This window comes from Chroicocephalus ridibundus, chromosome 1 (assembly GCF_963924245.1).
Source record: "Chroicocephalus ridibundus chromosome 1, bChrRid1.1, whole genome shotgun sequence".
Taxonomy (NCBI): domain Eukaryota; kingdom Metazoa; phylum Chordata; class Aves; order Charadriiformes; family Laridae; genus Chroicocephalus; species Chroicocephalus ridibundus.
In genome coordinates, this window is record NC_086284.1 from 189055285 (window position 1) to 189078286 (window position 23002).

Consider the following 23002-nt stretch of genomic DNA (forward strand, 5'->3'; position numbering starts at 1 on the left):
TTCTCTTTAAAAATATTCCAAACATTAGGAAAAAATCTAAGCTGATGTCTCAGCTTGTCATTCAACTTGTACGTAACACTGTATTCCCTGATCATCTGTCTTTTCTCCATGGGCATAGGCAGTTGGGATAGAAGCTTCTTTTAATTAATTTTTGCTGTCACTACAAATCTTTGCTCTGTCCATAAAAGAATGAAACCATTAAATTGAGCAGAGTAGGATTCCTGTACTTAACAAGGTGATTTTTATCTTCTTATAAAAACAATCTGCTATGGTAAGTTCAGGTACAAAAGATTTGCCTATCAAGAGGAAACGTTTTAAGTGTTCACTGACACTAGTTTTCAGAAGTGCACTGGTCAAAACAAGCAGAAGAAAGTAAAGCAGAGTATGAATTGGGTTTTTTTGTACTTTTGTAAGTGCAGCCATCTTTTTCATGTCCAAATCAACAATACGAACTTCAAGAAGTTTGAGTTGACTTTACATAAGCATTCCAGAGACTGGATATTTATACCATTTCCAAACCTTTGGAGTCTGTAATACAGACCAGCATTTTTTCCTGAAATCAAGATTTTACTTGAAACTTAGCAATTGATGGCTGGGGAAAGACAGAATATAAGACACATATATGTATATATACATACACACATATATGCCTTTTATAATATGTAGCCCTAGAGGAATCAGAGTTTTGATAGAAGATGTATGTTGTATAGTTCCAATTTTAATTACAAATGATAAAATATACTTGGCTGTTCCTAGGTGTAATAATAAAAAATACCCTAAAAAGAAAAACTCTGATAAAGAAAAACTAACAGAAGAAAAAACAGCCTAACTGAAGGATGGTAACTGCAAATTTGGCTGCAAAAATGCAGAGGCTGAAGACAACACAGCTTCTGAGGAGGGTAACGTATTTGAAACAAAATAATGTATGAAGGGATTTGTACTGTGAAATGCATTCCCAGTACATTAATGTAACATGGCATCTATGATCTGGTATATGTTTCCACACTTTCTGACCAATTAAATTCTAACTCAGCTCATTTTAGTGGGTTAAAACCATCTGGACTACACTTCAGAAAGTGGTGGGGGGAGGACCAAGTATCTCAATCAAAGCTCCAATCTCTCTGGAGAGGTAATGTAGTAATATGACCCTCCAGGAATGAAGGAGATACTTTTCGTATGCTTAAATGGATTGAGGTTTTCTACCAATAGGTAGATTGCTCATGACAAGCCTACCAAATGATAAGACTGATTTACCGCATGCACAATGTAAATGGAAATCAGCAGTTAAATGTAAATTCTCCAGAAAACCTGAGATCTCTCTTAATTGATTACCAGTAGACGATTTTTACTCTGTTATATATCATACCTGGATATTTGCCACCCTTATTCCTTCTTATGAAGCAAACAATCAGTAAAATCAAGATCAGAAGAGCAACAGCACACATAAGACCAATGAACCACCCTTGAGTAGCGATGTCCACCTGCCGACTTGCCATTGCTAGAGAATAAAAGAAGAAAAATGAGATGTTTCGCTGCAGTTAAGTGCTATGCTAATTCAAATAAATAATAGCCAGTATACATTGTTCATTAATTAAGGAACAACATTCACTGTGAAAATTAGTATTAAAAAAAAAAAACAGTGACGCTGTATTTTGTGAATATTTTCGTTATTTAAAATGTTTCGAAGTACATGTGCATGGAGCTTACTTTTGAGTATGTAAGAATTCTTGCAACATTTAAGCTTAACAACTACTTTGCAAAACCTGTGCACATACTACATTGCTTTCCACAAACCTCAAAACTGTTCTCAATCATTTTACATTAATTAAACTACTGAAATGAAATTGCAAATTATAATTCACATAAACACATCAACTGCATTCTCAAAATGGATAAAAAGCCAATAGTCATTAGCTAATACATTCCCATTAGTCTGAAATGGGGACACAGATGGGTCATTCAAGACCCTAACATTCAATTTCAACTAACAAGCAACAATGGAGCATCCTTTAAAGCCTTATTAAGCATCATATTTTCTTCCTCTCCTCAAACCCGTACCTCATCCTACAGTTTATCATGATTGCCATTATTTAGCATTAGTGAGGACTTAACACAATGCAATTGCGAAGCCTTTCCTTGGCACTACTTTTCTCCAAATGCTGACTCTAGCTGGAAGACATAAACGATAAACAAACTACACAGGGAACACTACAGTCACTAATAAGGACAGGAATTATCTGTGTGGCCGGGGGGGCTGGATCTCTCCTGCTGGTCTCCAACACAGTTAGGAGGATTTTCCTGGTGAAGCTTATTTTCTACTCCCCTGTGTGGAAACACACTACAGGCAACTGGCCTTAGGATTTGCTGTTGAGACAAAGTGGGAAGGATGAGAGAAGTGAGGGATGCGTGCTACAGACAGAAGACAGGAAGTGGAGAAGACTGACATCCATCCAAACCTATCGTGTTCGTTCTCCACTTTCTCCTCCAGCCCCAAAACCAAAAAGTTTGAAACTCTGTGAAGAGTTTCCCAATAGACCTCTCTCTGTTTGGGAAATATAGACAAAGATCACCCTCCCACATGAATAAGGAATGCAAAACAGCTCCTACGCATAACTCATACGGCGTTTTGGTTTAGCATTTGTTGTTTTTTCTGGCATTATGAGGTAAGGTATTGGATTATTCACAGCCGGTAAATTACCCTGATTTTAGTAAGGATAATAGTACTTCAGATCTCAGCTTAGTAGACACTTCACACTAGGACCAGACCACACTTGAGACCTTCAGTCAGTCTCTCTGGATGCTGTGAGTACCTCAGCTCTCATGGCACAATGTGTTTCACCCAGGGAAGGTCTGTAGACTTACTTCCACTGAAGTGGAGGACACAACACATTTATAGCTTTACACACAGAAATGTGAAAGTCCCAGGGCCCCATAAAGACTTTCACCTCTCCTTAGGGAACATATGTCTATACGGGAAGGCTCATAAAAGCACATCAGAGAGAATCTGTTTTCAACAGAGCATTAACTTTTCTAGCCACAATCCAGGTGATACAGCATAAACTCTTCCCCTTACAAAACACATTGGATGACAACTGTCCTGTGCTGGTGCTGTCCTTTGAACAATACCCGCGCTTTGCTGGGCAGACAGCGAGCTGACAAGAGACTGCACTGGGCTGGCAAGCACACCAACAGTAAAATGTAACGATATTCAGTTACAGGCCAGAATTCAAAGCCCATGTCTCAACGGTATTTATCAGTTAAGACAAAGGCTGGGACGGCTAGCTCGGAAGCATCAGCTGGAGACATTGTCTACCCTCCATTCCATATGGAAGACCAATGTGCATTCCACTTTGCGATTACTAGGCTAAAATTAGCTCTTTATTTTGCTCCCTCTTTTTGGTCTTACTGGGCAAAGTTATGACTTGATTTTCATTTAAGTAGATCAATGAATGAATGTGACTGGTTACTGTGTAGTTATGATTAGGAGATTTCCCAGCTATTGCTTAAGATTATGCTTTCTGATATTTTAGAAACTGACTGTTTCTTATATGGGCACCAATTTAAACTATTTTTGCATAAAAATGTCTATATGTTATATATATACATAACTTTCATATATATATTATATTTATACTTTATACACCATATAAAAATATAAATATATATGTGGCAGTCTTAAAAAAATCACAAAGGTAATCTTCATATGAATTATAAATCAAATTAGAATAAATTTCTGTTTCCACATTAAGGTTAAAATTACTTTGAGTTTTGTGTATACGCATCTATAATAAGGCATTAAAGGTTGTATAATACATACTGTGATAAAATGCAAAAGCACATTTAACATTCAAATGTAGTAAGAAAGAGCATCAAGCAAAAGAACTCATGCATAAAAATATTCAAGATAGATGGGAGAGACTAAAGATGAAAACTTACTTATGCAGCTTCTTGTATTCTTTAACTTATTGCATATCCAATAGGAAAGGGTTTCTAGATCTCAGTGCAACTTTAAAAATGGCACAACATTTCCTGCTTACACTAAGCAAATTATCTGCGTCAGGCAGAAAGATATTTACTCTGAGTGAACTGCTGATGCAGGAGTGAATGCAATACACTGTACTGGTATGCTCAAAAAGATGAACCCGCACACTATGAAGATGGTCTACAGGAATGCTTGTCAAAGAAATAAATGTGGCAAAAGCCTCCTACATGAAATATTCTAGTTTCATTCCTAAGTAATTCCTAATTAACTGCAATATTCCATATTCCAGTATTTTCCCCTTTGTCCACTTTATTTTTTGCAGCATTTAAAAACTTTGATCTAGGCTGAAGACAGTGTGACACATTTTTCTGTAAGAAATATACTGTGTATATAATTTAATGCTGGACACTAAACCTTTCCATCATCAAGAAGCAGAAAAGACTGTCTTTAAATTCCCTTCTTCCTCAACTACTCAAGGACATGAGCCAAGGGGACTGAGTACGTACAGGATTCCTCATCTCCTGGCTCAGTATTTTTTGTGCAGAAAGATGCTTTTGGGAAGGTTTCCATTCAGCTTGTTTTGAACTATACTGTAGTCCTGATCCTTGCTTTACTGCTGCTTTAGGCTTTGGATGTATATTTGCATAAATCTTGACATATCTGCTTTTATACCACTAGCTGTCTCTGGTATATATAACCTCTGTGTTTAACCCCTACATATTTGCTTGGCACCGTTATTCAGCACCATGTTTTCAAAGCTTTCCTGCAACACGATAAACTGTGAACAGAAATGGAACAAAACACAGCAAAAAATTATGATTTTAGAAAGTGCTCACTTTCAAACTAGGATATTCATTATTTACTTTGTTGTCTGATAATTATTACATATCGTTCAAGCATATTTTAATATTTAAACTACTTTCTTAAATCATAACATTCTGGAGTTGGTGAGGGTACCGCTAAATAATTATGCACTGACCAAAATACTTGGAATGAGCAGAAGTGGCTAGAAAATACACAACAAATAATAACAGCTGACCAAGAACATGCTGTGATGGCAACAACATATTCAGCATAACATCAAAAAACTTCCAATAAAGCCCTTTCTCTGAGCTAAATGAACAATTGTTACTCATTTGCTTATGAAGAAATATGACTGAAATATGTACGGAAGGAACTTAAACAGCCTTACTGATTCACAGCATATAGTCATGACATCAAAATCTATACAGAACCAGCATATGACAGGAAAAGAAACATTTACAAGTAGGAATCTCTTAACATTGGTATAAACAGATTACATGAGACATCAAATTGAATCTGCACTTCTGATTATGCAAACATTTTAGCTCAGATTTTTTTTCTATTAAAACTGATCATATAGAGATTGTTCGATTTAAAAATATATACTTGGCTTTATGAAAGCACGTTATTTAGATATAGCCATCTAATGATATTAATTAGAAATAAATGAAATTTGTCATCTTCGGTGCACAGCACACAAATGGAGCGTGAGCAGTGAGTATCTTGCCCCAGCAGAAAAGTAGAGTGAACTGAAAGGATGAAAACATTCATAATCTACATAACAAATGCGCTGGCATTATTTAGGAGCTTATAAAATAATTCAACATTGCTCTAAAAATAAGAACATGCAAAGATGCTAGCTACAACATCTCTTAGCTAGAAGCAGTTCAACGTTTCAGCGCTTGGTCTACTGCAATTCTGACTAGGATACAGAATTGGTACGGTGTGCCTCACCTGGACCTGTCTCAAACACATCCTCTGAACTCCTAAAACCAGACAGGCCCTCAGCACCAACCCGGACTTTATATGCTGTTCCTGGTGTTAAACCCTTTAACACAAAGAAGCTTCGAGAACCATTTACAATTTCTTTTTTCCAATCTTCTTTGCCTACAAAAATTTTAGGAAAACAACATATTGGAATTTTAATATTCTCTGTATTACTGAAAGTTTCTAGACAGAATACTATCAACAGTTACTTGACTAAGCTATGGATTGGCTGAAAAAAATAACTGTTCTCTCAAAAAATAACAAAAATCATATAAAATTATGACTTCAAATAATATATTGCATGCGATATATTGAAGAAGATATTGTACATGAATTATGAAACTATTTTAAACATTTGTTCCATTGTACTAGAGAAATACTATTTTCATTTATTTTTTTTTAAAAGGGTTTTTGAACTTGCAATTATAAAATACATTTTAAAAGATTTTTTTGTCATTTAATTAAATTACATTTCTGTAGCTTCAGTCAATATTTACTTTAGTCAAGAACTTCTGCTTCGAAGTCTGAAACAATCATACATCCTGATCATTCTCTTAGATCTAATATGGTCTCAGCTGCTTATTTGACCAATATCCAGAAAAATGCATTTATAGTCCAATTTTCAGATTGGTTATCTTTAGTCATAACTTTAGAAGGATAGAGTATTTGAATAGAAGTATCTTGCTTTTATTAGCTAACTGCATTTTAATTATTACTGGTATTATCAAAGACTAAAACCTGTTTTTAATGCCAATAAAAGTACATAAGTTGGCTGATACCTTATTTTAAGGTTTAATTTAACACGGAATATTGTTTTTATTGGCTCACTTATTTAATTCTTTTTTTTTTCCTGAATTGGACATTATTTAGGAAAACTTTTATATCCTATTTTAATGCAAGTGATCATAATTTTACACATGTAATCACTGCATGATAAACAACTTCATGCAAACCACAGTTTTAGAAGTTGGTGTTCAGAAGAATTTATAAAATAATACAAAGGAACAAAGGCTGATATTCTAACTAAGCATCAAATACCTGCTACACATTCACGTTCATTAAAATGGAAGTTATTTGATCTTCCCGATCAAAGTAAAAAATAATTCTTCTAGACATTTAAGAGCTATAATTAACACTGGGTCAATTTAGGACCACATTTACTACAGAAATCTTTGAAAATATATCTGAACGCGTTAGCAAAATTTAATTAAATGACTTCTTACTGCCTGCTACACCATATTCAACATAAAAGTTCACATGATCTGGTCCCTCATACTCCCAACTGATATTGGCATAGGTCTCAGCGGCAGCTGTTGTAACATTTCTGATCCTTGGATAAAGTGGTTGCACTGAATACACAATAGAAAAACAAAGCAGAATACAAAATTGTGACTTCATACATTAAAAAAAAATATTTAAAGTAGTTACTATGTTAATTTAGAGCACATACAGGGGAAGTATAGTACATTTGTCATTATTTCCATTACTGGAAATTAGTGACTAACGTAGCATATTTGGTAATTGAATCCTAGGCTGTTACTACACTATGAAATTATAAAGTAAAATCTATTTACACTACTGAACATGCCTTGTATCACAAAACCTGCCAAATGCTTAAAAATACCTATTTGCCAAAATTCTGGAAAACATTATTTCTATTCGTCTAGAATTAAAATGCAGACAGCTGGAAAGTGAGAACATTGTCAGGGTAACGGGAAATGGCAGGAGAGAACGGAGTTGTGAAGGTGGTACACACCTCCCTCCACGCCATGTGTCACTGAATGAACTGCAAATGCCTCAACTGCAAGCCCTAATAGGATTTTGTCTCTATTGCAATGATAATGATAAAAAAGGAAGACAATACCCTTATAGAATGTTGGACGGACAGTGTGCATGACTGGGGAGGTTGCAAAAAGGATTTCTGAATATCCTTCACCATCAGAGATAGTAGGAAAGAAAAAATAAAGAGTAAAACCACTTTGCATCGAGAAGTAACATTTAAGTAATACAGTAAAACCTTACCTGTTAAATGAATAACACATGCACACTCTTAAGTTCATGCAGGATTCAATTAGTTTTACTTGTTAAAATAAGAAACAGCTAAGTGATACAAATGTATTTGAAAACAAACTGAAGTATGTGTGTACGGACACCTTTACTTTCACAGAACGTTTCTGAAATCAGCTTTGTTAATGTTATGAATTCACGGTACCTTTAGATATTGGAACATTAGACATCAGATATTGGAAAGCCAATATCAAAATGCTCTGGTGTGAAGGACACAAATCACTGGAATGCAAGAAGCTGTTCATTTTAAGGTACTGTGTCTTACTGTTGACGTTCTCGTTAGACAACAGTACTTTTCACAGATACGCCCAATGCCCACATCCATGAAAAGAAGCACTTCTCTCTTCAGCATCCCATAGTTAGCCACTTCTTTGCTCATACCTTAATTCTTTGTTCCCCAGTTATACTTATTACAAATGGACATATATTTCAGTATTTTTCTTTGCCTAATACTAATGAAAAATAGATTTTCATAGTTCTAATAGTGCAGATAGAAAGAGGATGCTCCTCAAAGGCATGAAATTAGTTTTCAGTGAAAATGCTTCTGTTTGCCACTGACTTTTTGTATCCTGCTAAAAATATCTTCTTTTTAGGAAACAACATCAAAAGTACTTCCCAAAGGACCATGAAACATCAGAGGTAAAAACCTAATCTCAGTAAAGACAAATGGCAGGACTCCAATGGCTTCACCTACAACAGAAAAGAAAAAGGGCAAAAGCCTGTTCTGAAGGCAAGAGGTCCTACACAGATTTTATCTATGTACTTAAATCATTTTCTCCTCAAAACTGCATGGCTTTCTCCATATGGCTGACTGGAAGAAGCTCCAAATTAGATTCAAAGAGAAAATGGCTTGCTTTGCCATAGTAAAATTAACAAACAAACTTGTAGACAAGCCCCTAGCACAAACAAACTAACATGAGTACCATGTCTAGAAAACTGAGTATTTTTAAAACATACCTAAATTATGCTAATTCCACTATTTCTCATGAAAATGTATTCTCACAATCACAAATGTTCACAATATCAGGCTTTTTATCTGCATACTTGCATCAAATTTTTAACTCTATTCCAGTAGTACTCATTCAACTCTTCAATCTGTATTAAACTAATTATTCCCACATTTGATGTTTTTGTAGGCAATTTGTGCTTATATATTTTATACATGATTTCTTTCACCAACCAAAAATAATAAGGAATATATTATTTAAATAATAAAGAATCTGTTTATTTCTTGACTAAAACTACATTAACAAAATCAAATTGTTTTAAAAAAAGCCATCTAGGTTACTAAGCCAACAACAAAACCCCTAAGAAATACCAGAGCCAGAGTTGTCTATGGGAAATCTAGCATGTAACCATATACACTACGGTAATGCAAAGGGATTAGATTCCGCTTCTCTGTGCTACTTGAAGGTAGCAAGAGGAAAGAATAACAGGCTCTAAATTTAGAGACCGCAGGCAGGATATATAGACTTCCTTCCTCATTTGCACACAGGAACAGGTGCCTGTTACAATCAGTATCTAAGCATTTGTTCTGTACCAAGAAAACAAAAGATTTGTATTCTAAATACGACTTCGTTTTGTTTCATTAAATCATATTTTCTCAAACCCGTATTTTCCTGGATTTTGCTCTTGCACAGAAGATGTCTAATTAGCAGCACAACTGTGACTGATATTTCTCACCAATGTTAAAGACAGAAGAAACTCTTAGTAATTATCTGTCAAACTCTTGCAAAGAGATGCCACAGAATGACACCTAACATCTCCCTCCTCATGCCTGAGAACTTGGGGATGAAGGAAACTGTCTCATCTTGTCCGAGACTCCAGATGACATACAGCTTCTGTACCACTAAGCAAATTTCATCATCACCTTCCCTGTAAAATTGCCATCTTATCTTGTGGTTTGGTTTGTTCTTTTTTTCCATCTCCAATTTCCAGTTTCTGCTCTGACTAAAGAGTTGCCTGCTAGATTAAAGACTTGGTATCTGGTAAATGTCTTTCTGTCCTATGATTACATATAACAATTAAGTTGGCTCTGAAAATTACCTTCATTCTCTTGGTGTCTTAGTTTCTAAATCCTCTCGACCTTATGATTGCATTTATCAGATCTACTCTTACCTGATTCTTAACAATAGCTGTTTGTACAGATTTATCCATGTTTAGCATTTGGACAGATTTAAGATCTGTTTTTTTCCTACTGAACACAGTGCACCAAGAAATTTGTTCAGTAGCACACTTATTTTCAAAATCATTATTTTTATAATTCTTCCTCTTTTTCACTAGTGCTTGATCTAATTTTCCAGCAGGCTAGGAAAATTTTATTTAAGTCTGTTAAATGTGCCATATTTGCAACATGAATACACACATAAGAAGATAAAAGATGGCTGATGGATCCCAAGGTGATGAAAGCCTGGAGTCGAAGTAGTTACAGCGTTCAAAGCTTGTCTCCAATCTACCCAGTCTCTTGTCTTCTCAATCAGCACACCTCTAAATATAATTAACCTCCAAGTTCTTCAATATGTTTCTCAGCACTGCTCACAAATGTAAAATGTGTAATTGTCAGTTGGCAGAAACTCGCAGCGTGTGCGAGCGCCAGTTGGTAAAAAGGGGGGGCCGAAAGCTTTGTCTGGGGGAGCAGGGCCTTTTCAGCAGCGGGGCAGGGTGCTCTCTTGATCTGTGACCATGCACAATGCTGTGCAGCAGCGCTGACAAAAGCATCGCTTTAAAACTGACGGGAATGGATCGTTAATAAGTTACAGTTTTTATACAGACCGACTCCTATTCGGTTACCTCCAGTAAGTTAAGCTCTTTTAACCACGCTACGATACAATGCAAATTTTAGCTGGCGGCATCAAGTATGGTTCCATTCCTGCAGTGAGTTACGGTATACAAGCATTTCCCAACTGTTGAGAAAGAGGCCGAGGCTCAAAGTAAAATTTTCTTTTCTTTTCAAATTAATTCCAGTGGAGTCTTTTGTAGAGCTGTATTTAATCTTCCAGCCTTTCAGGAAGACTCCAAGTAACACAGTTACACTTGGGCTGCAGATTCAATAGTATTTAATAAGACACGACATGACATATGAATGGATTTTAAAAACAGAGTAGGTACTCTTTCTCAAGATTTACTTCAGTAGAAGAATAAATGAAATAATGCCCAAAGTGACCGAACTTTTGGAATTTTCATGGGATTCATTTGATCTCCAGGAAAAAATGGCAGGTAAGTGACAAGCACACTTTTGAAGATTGGTGTCAAATGGAAAAAAACCCGCAAAGCAATATATCACAGAAAATTAGTTAAAATGCATATATAAAGAGAAAAATAAATTCAAAGGAAAAAAAGCCTACACCCCCACACAGGAAAAGATGAAGGAAAAAGGCGATAGATTCCACCAGAGCCTGTAAGATACAGAGAAGGGTTTTGCTTTTGTTTGCTTTTTAATCTACAACTTTTACAGTATGAAATTCAAGCCTTGCTGTAACAGCAAGAGTGAATTCCATTTCCAGCGGTGAGAGATGGGCATTAGTCACTTCTAAGATTATTTAGGCCATTGCAAGAGCATTCCCGTAGTGCAATACATACAGAAGACAAAGAAGAAATTCAAGAAATAATTTCACTGATAAGCACTTAGCGTGGCATGGATTTTGCGTGATGGCTACGAAGCAAAAGTTATTTGCAGGAATTTTTGCATTGCAATAATCATCATTTTCTCTAGTCTAGCATGCAAAGCATCATCATTTTCCCGGTGGACTTAAAAGAGGAAAAAACAGCAGTTCTGCGTAGCAGGCTGTACTGAAGAAATCACATAGTTATATCATGGAGAAGTCCACAGGGAGAGAGCGGCTGAAGGAGCAGTACAAAAATACTACAATCAACTTGAAAAGAAAAAGCAGCTTGAACTTGTTAGCAAAAAATATGGAGTCATTATGTGAAATGATTCAAAGAGGGAGGGAAAACAGATGGCGGGCAGGGAAAATGATTTAAAGAACAGCATTTTGTATGGAACAAAGAAAATTGAGATGATCCTGTCTTCTATGAAGAGACCAGAGATACAAACTCAGCTGAGAATGATTTCTAGCCTGCAGTGAAGAGCTACATACTGGAGATTCAGTCAGAAAAAAAGAATAGTTTCAAACCCAGAGGCTAGACTACTTGTTTTTCTCCCTTGCAACTAAAGTAGTTCTGTCAATAATACTTGAGATGTGAAGTTCACATGAAGAAGCAGACAGACTGAGTACCACACTGACAGGAAGCGTTAGCTTCAATTAAAGGCAACTGTGATCTCACAATCTTATTTTAATTGCAGTTCAGGACTGCCAGTTACCAGTGTCTGCATGCAAGCAGACTACAAGACCTTGCTTTCAAGTAAAAACGTTGACTAAATCAAAAAGAAACTCAAAAATGAAACAAGAAGGATTGTGAAAAGTACAGACTGACACATCATGCCATGACTCCCTACACTTCAGCATACAACAAATACAATAATGAGCCCCTGTGACTGGTTTATTTTAACGAGCAACTTTCATTTCTACCACTGGTCAAATTTGTATTCCCTTCCTTCCTTTATAGTCCAGTTATTTAAAATTTCTAAGGAATGGAAAAAGGTAGGAAAGAGTTGACTCCAGTGATGGCCTGAGTCACTTTCCAGCTGCTACTATAATTATTTATATGTAATCAGGTTCTTATTCCCCAATTTTTCTCACAGCTCTGTTACCTCATGCCAGTCGTCAGATGCCAATACGTAACTGGGACATCAGTGCATACTACTTGCCTAATACTGGCTATATTACATTATGTTTTACATATGCAGTTTTCAGTCACATTTAGAATACAGGTTGCTAAGAAGAAAAACAATTACTTTTTCTTCGTAGTACCATAATTTGATGAATTTTAAGTCATTTATAAAGGAAAAAAAGAGTGCAAGTCAAATAGGAGTACCAACAGGACAGCCTGCCCATCTAGTAAAATAACGTGTCTCATGATTTACTCATGTGGGCTTGTGAGAGAATGACACGGATCTCCTCTGTTAAGTTTCACTTGGAGAAGGGAAAAAACCTCGATAGTTGTAATGTGCTAAGATCAAATGCATTTCTGCTATTTGATGCAATGGCACTGTTTGTCCAAAGAACTTTTTTATTAGAATGGTGCCCATACTACAGGGAGACAATAATTTCCTCCTTCTACTGCACACACCCACACCCCCTGCCCTGCCCCATTTGAATAGAGCTTCTAAAATGACTCCTTTATCTAAATCCCTTAGCCTTGACCTCTATTTCATGTTTTCATCTAAAATTGTTATTTTACCTTACAGGAAAAATGCATAAAACTTGCTTCTCTACTTATTGGTCTAGAATATACTGGATATCTTTACTTAATACCAGTATAGTCATTATAATCAGACAAACTCAGGACAAAAATTAAAAGCGTCAAGCGCAGCAGTAAGCAGACTGGTTACTTTCATTGCTTTTAAAGTAATAAAAGACAATGAAGGGCCCACGCCTGTCTAAAAAGATGGCAAAAGACACATGGTGTCAAGAGACAGGCAATATATTTCAGAACTACAATAAAAATATTGAGACACTCTAAGATCCTTAGATTTACTGTAGCAATATCTCCCTCTGCACTGTAATATGGAGTTGTACTCTGAGAAGTGAAATATGTCCCAAGTCGCACAGCTTGCCCAGGTTTAGATGATCTGAATTCCTCCAGGACCTTGTGTCTAATGTTTCTGACTGGCCAAGCTGCTGGTCTTCAGGGGCAGCCAGCCAGCAGAAAATACCAAGTACAGAAATTTCAGTGCAATTTAGGCTGACTGAATATGGGACCTATTGTCTTCCAAGATGAATGTGCTCAAATTGAAAGTGAAAGGATAATTATATTTTTCTGGTAAGTTCTGCCCTTCAAAACAAAAAACAGAGATGTTTTTGATAGATCTCAAAAAAGTTGAGAGTAACTAAATTTCAACTTCTCCTTGGTTTGGCTCTGAGTGCACATCAGTAAGAACTGTATATACGTGCATATACTTAATGGAGTAAAAATTCACTGCTGGGTACGGCTTCTTCTTGAGGGGGCTGAGTATTTCTGCCTTCCAAGTCCACCCACTCATGAGATCAAATAATTTGGCATTTGATCTTGATAACGCGATCCTCCTTTTCCTTGCTCATAGTCCCTGATCAGTAGTGAAACAGTTAATCATGTTAATGTAAGTAACCACTGAGAACATTCATCTCAGACCTGCAGCAACTCAGATGTCCTAACAGATGTCATGGCTTTAGTTCCATCCTGTTTGCAGTTCCAAAGTTTTCTTTGCAATTGTAAGAGCTAGATGCTACAGGAATATGAGAAAACTTTGAAACCATAACCGGCATGGAACCAAACGAAGACATCTGCTTAGTTTTCAGAGAATCTGAGATGACAGCTCTGAAACGTGAGCTGCTCCAGCTGATCTTACAAATAAGATGCTTTCTGCTAGCCACAGACTGTGATACGGCTATAATTAGACCTCAGTTTCACACAGAGAATCCATTTTTCCTTGCATGAGTTTTTCTAGTCAGCTATAAAATAATGAGAACTTAATTTACATTTCTGCTGTTAGCGTCCAGGACTACAAGGCAGTTTGATTGTTCCAATCTGTGCTAACTGCTCAGCTACAACTAGTCTAAAAAACAGTAAGAAACACTTGTCATTAAAATAAAGCCACAACTCTATACACTTACCAGAAATGCAACTGATATTAGAATATACTTTTATATATATATACGTATATATAATATATGCACAAATGCATGCATACATACGTATAGAGAGGGAGTCTGATTTACACCAGATTGAGTGAATGAAGTTCTTTTTTATGGCTATTCTCATTCAAAACACCTGACCATCAAGTGGAAAGAAAATATATGTAAAACAATATATGCTTCTTGTAAAAAATGTTGGGTATTTCACGTACAGAGTTTGATTTGAGATGTTTATGGTCTGAGAATCTGATGTACAGATATTCATTAGTGTTAATAACACCTCTGTGATGAAATGACACACATGTACAGAGACACCTTTCGGACTTACAGCTACCTAACAGTCCTTAGGACAATCTTTGCTTCTGACAGAAAAAGTATCAAAATTCATAAAAAATGTGTGCAAAAATGTGAAGAACACCTTGTTTGACAGAAGAACTGCATCATAAAGAACTAAATATTACTGAATTCAAGAACAAGGAAGACAATATGTTCCCCTCACTGAAATATCCTCGAGTGCTCACTCAGAAGATCTGTGAACCTAAGACAGCAGGAAGCCATTTGTCTGTATATTCAACCTGATACTCGAACTGAGAAGTATACAGAGGGTATTGTCAGTCATCTGTCTCCTATGCACAGCTGGGTTGCAAATAAAATAAATGTGATCAAATGGGTAGCATTAATCAGCAGCAGGAACAAGAACACACCCATTTTTTTAAAACAAAACAAAACAAAAAAAGGACATGGCACAGGCAGTACAAAAAATCTCCTTTGTAAAAGTGCTGTTTTTTCTACTCCAGCTAATCAGTGCTAGTGCACCTGGATCCTGAATATTTATGACAGTGACATACATCTGTTAAATGTTCAGAAATAATTAGACTTTGCTGAAGAAAAGCTAATGAATTCCCCTGGAACTCTGGGACAAAATAAATAGATGAAAGGTATTAATAAGCATTCTGGATCCCTTTTTAAAAAAAAAACAAAACAAACCCATAAATGTTTTCTTCCAGCACCAATTAATACTTTGTATAGTAATGTGTACTCCAAGATTTTCTGTCCTTACCACTGCAATTTCCCCATTTGCAACACTGCAAAATCCACACATTAACAAATCATGCAGTTTCATTTTACCTTTGCCTGCACCTACAGCAGGACGGAGAAAACCAGCTTTAATGGAGGAAAACAAGAACAGGAACACTATATAATTAGATACAACACCAAAGGGAACATACATATGTAATTTCATTATAAACCAGAAAAGCATGCAGACTAGATAAAATGTATCAATTCAAATAAACTAGAAACCATCCACTTATGTTGAACACTGACAGACTGTTACAAGACAATAATTAATATACATGCACTTACAAAATTTTATTGCTCATGCTTGTTAAGATTCATGATTTAAAATAAATGTCATTCATATGCAACCTTAATACACTGTTAGAGAAATTGCATTGCATACCAACTCATCTACGGCTATTCCAACAAACTATAATTTTACTAAGCATAAAAATACATTAAAATATGGTATCAAGATGGACTTTTAATATTAAGATGTGCCAAATCATTAAAGGCTTTCCCCGCAAATTTCCCCTTTGCTTTAATTACTCTTATTTTATTAAGCTTTCACATTTAAATAAATAACATCTTCAAGAAAAGAAATGCCAAAATCGGAGATCTAGAATGGATATAAATGTAAACATCAATAGTGACAGAACTGAGCAATATACTTAAGAGTATTTAAATATTATACAATGTCACCAGTTACTTGGGGGCATAGATGACAAATTCATTTCTGGAGCTTTTTTGAAGTTGCAGGTTTCGCTAGCTCTATGAAAAAAAGTTTAGACCTCACAGAAGCTGTTACATACTTCAAAAGAGAAATAATTTCCTCTAGCCATAAAGCTGCACCATTTCAGTATTGTTCTCTGTGACAATGAAGCAGAATAGGTGAATGAAGGACCACTTAAAATGTAAAGTTACATGAAACTTTGAAGCGCAAAAAGCCAAAGTCTTCGATCTTGTAAGTTAATATCAAAAGGAGGGGCTTTACATCTCTCTGGGGCTTCCACTACAGTAGAAACCCTTTGCACATCTTTTCTTAAAAGCTATTTAACATCTTTTATTAGTGTATAATACAGTTAAGAAAGCTCTAGAGAAAATTTTACCAGGGGCTATTTCCTTAATGGAAAGAAGTAGTAGTAATATTTTGAATAAAATTTGCAGTGGTTTTTAAACTCAATGGGTTTTCTTTATACATACCCATCTTACCTTCATCCATAATTGTTACTGCTTCCTCAGTTATCTGACTTCCTGATCCAACTGAAGTTTGTGCATTAAAATAAAACTTGTATCGTGTGCTGTAATTTAAATTTTTTAATATCAAGCTGCTCTCGTTGGCAGGAATTCTTATCTCTACCAAGGGACCTAATTCATGTGTGTTGTTAACTGTTGTTAAAAGAAAAAAAAAAAAAAAAAAGAGTTAGTTAGGAAAACAGCCTACATTATCACTGTGTTAGAAAATCATCTGAACACATTTGAAACACTGATCATTAAAAAAATCTGAAACTCTAAACTAGCTACCTCATATTAAGTTCAGTATGCTTAGGAAAAAAAAAATACCGAAGTGACTTGTATCTAAAGCCAAGGAACAGCAGAAGTTGGTAAGTGGAAGAAAAACTTCCTTAACCTGTTCCATGCACATCTCAATTTCCAGTGTCACTTCTGACAAATTTCTGGGCAAGTAAGCAGTGGCATAGGGATCCTAATGAAATGATTTATAGCTCTGAGTAAATGGCACATTTATTAATTTTTCATTTAAAAATTAAAATACCATAAAAATTGAAGAAGCAGACAACAATACAATTGGATGTATTTTGATCTACTTGTAATTATATTTTCACTGCAGTTAGAATACAGGATTTCTAAGTGGTAGTATCTTACTTCTAACTTGGCTGTCGATTGTATGTAGGACTTCACTTTTTTGTGAAGCATGGTTTGAAGAAACAAGGTAATAGAAAAATGCTAAACTTGCACTTGAGCAAGTGAAGTTTTCCAAATAGTCATCTATATTGTCACAAATACATTAATCTTTTCCAAACTTGACATCTACAATGCAATCATATCTTTTGTACATTATAAATTTAACATAATTTTTTTCTTAATAAATGGATTGCTATTTAGTAGGCATACTGTCTAAGTTAGAGTTATATAGTCGTAATTGACTTACTTGGCTGAAACTTCAGTATATATGATGTCAAAACACCATTTGGATGGGTAGGGGAACCCCACTCCAGAGTCAGAGAATCCAACGTTGGGTTAGTAATCTTCAAAAAGGAGGGTGAGCTAGGAACTTTTCAGAAGAGCACACAGTAAATACAAAGTAGATTAACTTAAAACAGCTCATGAATTATTAATTCTTAAAATTATTACTGTATTGAGACAGATTATTATTTTCTAATGTCCAAGATGCAAATTCAGCAATTGCACCCTTAGTGTTCTATTTCTAAATAAACCACATTTAAGTTTATGCTCTACCTTTCTCATTTCATACCTCCTTCAGGGGTCTTAAATACTTTGTCTGGGCTTGCTGGTCCTTCTCCTTTACCATTAACAACTCTAACATTCAGCTTGTAAGAACTATAGGGCTCCAGCCCTGGCAACATTCCAAAAGTCTTGTTTCCCCTGAAAGTCAAGATCTTTTTTTCTACGTGCCGCTTGCTCCTTCTGGATAGACTCTGCACTTTCCAGTAGTAAACCTAAAGACAAAAGAAAATCTACGGTGAGTGTTTAGGTGTTCTGATTTTACAAACTCTAAGCTTTTCCATGAGTATCCGTGAAGTACAGGTATGAATAACTGCAATTTTAATGAGTTCAGGTGAGAAATTGCGTAGAAGCTTTCCGGCTCCAGAAACAGACCTTGTCCAGAAATAGTCATGTCTACACAAGTGGGTGAAGGTGAAGACTATCACCTGACAGTTCTGCTAATGCTCAAAGCCAGTTTGACACAAGTTCTGGTTTGGAACTGCATTAGTATGTGATGGTTCTCATGTCAGCAAGTCCATCTGAGAGGCTGGACTCATTCATACCATCCATTCTTGCAGTAAGATGTCTACATAGCTTCTAAAGCAGACCTGCACTTTGCCACCTAGTTATGTCATACACCTGACCGTGCTATTCCCTGTAATGTGTAAGCCAAGTAGATATCTTTAAGTAGGAAAGAAACCAAAAGATTTGTCTGGGCTGGAAAAATACACAAGTTCTGAAAGGACTCTGAGGTTACAGTCATGGAATGATCTCCCCCTAGGGACAGAAGACTGTTCCTCCATTTATGTGACAACTAGATCAGACCACAAAGCTGATTCTGGTGTCCAATTTGCTGATCAAATTTCTAAGAAACTACAGATGAGCCTCAGAGGTAATTACCTTGACTGCACTCTTTACTACACAGTCTCTCAACCATGATATCTGGAAAGATATTAACAGTTGCCCCTACGAAGACTTGTGTTACTCCTAGGATTGTCACCTTCAAATACATCGTAGTTCATTTTTCACAGCATATTTTCATGCATGTATGATCACACACTGAAACTGATAAAAGCAATATAAACGGGTAAAATTCTGGTTTCATTTCAGCCAACTGCAAAACACTTCTTTAATTAAGGCAGCTAGGATTTCACATATGAATTCAAAAAAGGGAATTGTTAAGACTTACAAAGCCCAACTAGATAGCTTATAAAGCAATGTTACACTAACACCAGCTTTCTATTGCTAACAACATATCATTTCACTCTAATCGCTGTTAAGTGCCACTGTATTTTGCATGGCTTGAGTTAATGTTTTTCAACACTGCCAGCTGTCATCCTGGAGCTCTCATCCTACCAACTACTGTACAAAGCCATTTACAAGCTATTAAAAGCTTGAAGTGTTGGTACTAGTAGTATTGAAACTCATCAGGTACGGTTCGTGATATTTTAAGAACTGTTAGGCAGTAACTTCTCACAAAGCACATTATTATAGCTGGGTCATCACTTTTCACTAGCCAGGCTGAAATTAAAAGACAGCTTTAATAATCTGGGTTTGATAAGCAGTGATTTGGAAGAGGAATATAACAGTAAAAGAGACTGCATCACATTTTTCACATACTGTATTGAATAACCACTGAATTCATAAGAATAACAGGAAAAATGGCAGCAGTAACAGTGAAAAGCATTTTTTTTAAGATTTCTTCTTAGGTTTGAAATGATTTACAGTACAACAGTATATTGAGTATTAGCTAGATTAATACAAGAGCAAAATATGAGTGATGTGCTGTAGACTGCCGCTAGTTAGATGCCTTCCTGCTTTGTTCATGCATTTGTCTTCATGACGTGACACTTTAGAGAAATATCCCTCACTTTATTAAGAAACAAGTCCCTAATGCTACACCGCATATTGGGCTACTGTCTGAAATAATTTTATTAATGAGGAAAGCCTGAGTTTGCTAGTAGGATTTTGATGATGTGTTTAAAAAGAGATAGTCATGTGCTTTGTAAACTATGTCAATAACTAAGACACTTAAAGTGTACTCTGCATCCACGAAGTTTTCAGCTTGTATTCAGAGAAAGCTTTGTAACAATAAGTATCCACTAGGTCTTAGGACTTATCACGCCTTGTCTAGTTTAAACCTGTTTTAGCTTGATTTAGCTGTATCTGCAAAAATTATTTAAGAACTTCCGTTGCATCCCATTGTCTCATTTCTCCAAGCCATAACAGCAAAACTACTCGGTGGTCATATCTGTCGTCAATCCTGTGATCTTGAGCTTGTTTTACTCGTGATTATTGACTAACTTATTTTAGTTTCAGTTTTGCTTAGCTTTGTGTAATTGTGTGGTTCTCCTCCCCACAGAAAAGAAGTCATACTGTATACAGAGAAGGACTAATACGCTAAACAGAAGAAACCATGGCATGACTAACCTCTTAGACCAAGTGGAGAGGAAAGTGTGCAGCCTGTTAGCGAATACAGGAGAGAAAATAATCCTCAAGAGACTCCAAGTCTGAGGAAAAAGAAATCTCTATCTAAACATGGAATGATGACAACTCACTGTAACCATGCCTTTAACACCTGATGTATGGGCAGATATTTGTATCTATGGATTTTTTTTGTATTAATTATCTTTAATAGAAATTTGGTGATTTGGATTATGAGCATTAGCATTGCTGTAACTGGATTAATAACAAGCATTAACTTTACTAAATTCTAACTCCTTAATCTTCACATAATGGATGCTTTCTTTTGGTTACCCATTTGTCTGTGAAATACCAGGTCGATATGAGACTGTCATCTAATGGATAAGCATCTAACAGACTAGTAAATCCTGTTTCTCAGCCAAGTTTATTATCTAGGGCAAAGCACTACACAAATTACAAATACTTATGCTAACTCATACAGCACTAGCTTAAGTCCCTGTGGACGATATTTTGTGCCAGGTAAGTGACATCCCCATACCAGGAACTCACATTTATGTGGTAACTGAGGTTACCTTTTTATAAGTATATTCATTTTATAAGTATGATGTACTTATAAACGATGATTCTCCTCCAAATATTCTTTAGTCTTTTCATTTTCCAAATATTTCTTCTTCTTCCTTTCATTTAAACAGAAGTAGTTCAAATTTGTCTTACCAAGTAATCTATTTCGGGCTGTGTAACTAGTCTGCTTTATTAGAACATACTAACTAGTATACTTGCAGAGGTGCAAAGAGGTATTTATTTTTTATTTTCTTCTATTGTTGCATAGGAAGTCAGTATATCCTCTCATTCCACTCTTCCCTCCACAACCAGTCTACCATACTTCTGCAGTTTCCACTCTTGATTTTCTTCTGATGGACTTCTAGTGCAACCTCTGAAGCATATTTTGCTATCAGATTTTCCCTGTTCTCCAGGGACACCAGTTCCCCCCGTTTCTAACCTTGAAGTCCTCCTGTCTCCCATTCTCTATTCATTGCAGTCTTTTGTCTACAACACAGCCTTCTCAGTTATCATCAAACCCAGCACATTATTTTACACTGAGCTTCCTTCAATTATGTGCACGCTCCAAATCTTCTGCCATTTCCTATCTCCTTAAATTGAGTTGAAAAAACTGAACTTTTTCCTGGCCTCCCAAAAGACACAGCACCCAGCATAAGCTAGCAAGTGGCCAGTCACTCAGAATTAAAGATACAATTAATCATATTATGGCAGAAGATGAGTAACCTTAGTATTAGACCTAGAAGAGACTCCTACAGAAACTATTTCTCCTCATCCTTTAAATATCCTTTTGGAATAAGATCTGTAAAACTATTATAATTTTTTTAAATCCATGTAATACCTGCAAATTTAATTGCAAACATCCCATTTTTCTTCAAGGACAATGTCAGAGGAGGGTACTACTACAAGGCTGGAACAGTGCTGAACTCTAAATGAATTGTATCAATGCTGTTCTTCTCAGCAAAATTTCTGAGCTCACTGAAAAGCAAGAGTCCTCTTATACGTCAGTTACTTCAATCTGGATACAGTCTCATATAGGAAGAGTGATCTATTTTAATAAATGAGTAACAGAAAACTTTTGACAGTACTTACTTTGTACCCTTGAAGGTGTCCTCGGACAGTTTTTAGTGGAACTGTGTCCCAATGCACCTTTGCTAACGTGCTGTTAATAACGTGAACCTGCACATTGCCTGGAGCAACCATTGGCACTGTGTGGAAAGGATGCAACAAATATCTTGTTAGAATGAGACATTACACAAATATTGCACTCAAGGAGAAGGTTAAAATCTTCCTATGTTGAAAATCTGACCTCAGGATTATTACTAAAGAGTATTATGAAGCCTAATTACCTCAAAATTACTAATTATAATTAAAAAAATAACTACTATCCTCCTATTTCAATATTTTAGCATTTTAAATACCCATTTAGGTTACACATTTAGTTGCTTCTAATTAATACAGTTGAGTCAAACTACAAAACTTACAGTCTTCCCCAGAATGTCCAATCACCTCTGATGGCTCTGGTGCATACCCCAGGTCATTTAAAGCTTGTACTTTTATTTCATAGGGAACAAAGGTTGGTGTACCAGACACAATATATTTGGATACATTTGCAACTATAACAGATGTCCATTCATCATCAACATCTTTCTGACGCCAGCTGACTTTGTACTGAAGCCCTGGTCCATTAGACTGAAAACCTGTTAAAGACTGAAATGAAAGGAGTAAATGAAATTATTTTAAAAATACTCTGAAGCATCTGAAACATCCAAAGTCACAAAGGAAGTATACCAATTCTTCTTTAGAATTTTACTGAAAATTTACCACTGTGTTCTGTGACAGAGAAGTACCGCTGAAATTTCCAAACTGTGCAATTTAGCTTTTACAGGAGGCCAGTTCAGTTGCTTTTCATTCATTAGTA

At 35.8% G+C, this 23002-nt stretch overlaps 1 protein-coding gene across 22 annotated transcripts in view; it reads right to left on the reverse strand.

Moving 5' to 3' along the window:
• NRCAM (neuronal cell adhesion molecule) overlaps positions 1 to 23002 on the reverse strand; it is a 158791-nt gene that overhangs the window by 14429 nt on the left and 121360 nt on the right. For 9 of the 22 annotated variants that reach the window (XM_063323142.1, XM_063323143.1, XM_063323140.1 and 6 more), the window contains 10 exons: positions 22566 to 22791; positions 22174 to 22289; positions 18128 to 18332; positions 17804 to 17926; positions 16846 to 17022; positions 15703 to 15738; positions 7638 to 7703; positions 6997 to 7122; positions 5741 to 5893; positions 1367 to 1498 (listed from right to left, as the gene is read on the reverse strand). In XM_063323142.1, coding sequence (XP_063179212.1) covers positions 1367 to 1498; positions 5741 to 5893; positions 6997 to 7122; positions 7638 to 7703; positions 15703 to 15738; positions 16846 to 17022; positions 17804 to 17926; positions 18128 to 18332; positions 22174 to 22289; positions 22566 to 22791 — 1360 coding nt within the window. The remainder of the gene's footprint in view (positions 1 to 1366; positions 1499 to 5740; positions 5894 to 6996; positions 7123 to 7637; positions 7704 to 15702; positions 15739 to 16845; positions 17023 to 17803; positions 17927 to 18127; positions 18333 to 22173; positions 22290 to 22565; positions 22792 to 23002) is intronic. The other 13 variants (XM_063323155.1, XM_063323154.1, XM_063323153.1 and 10 more) reach the window with 4 other exon arrangements.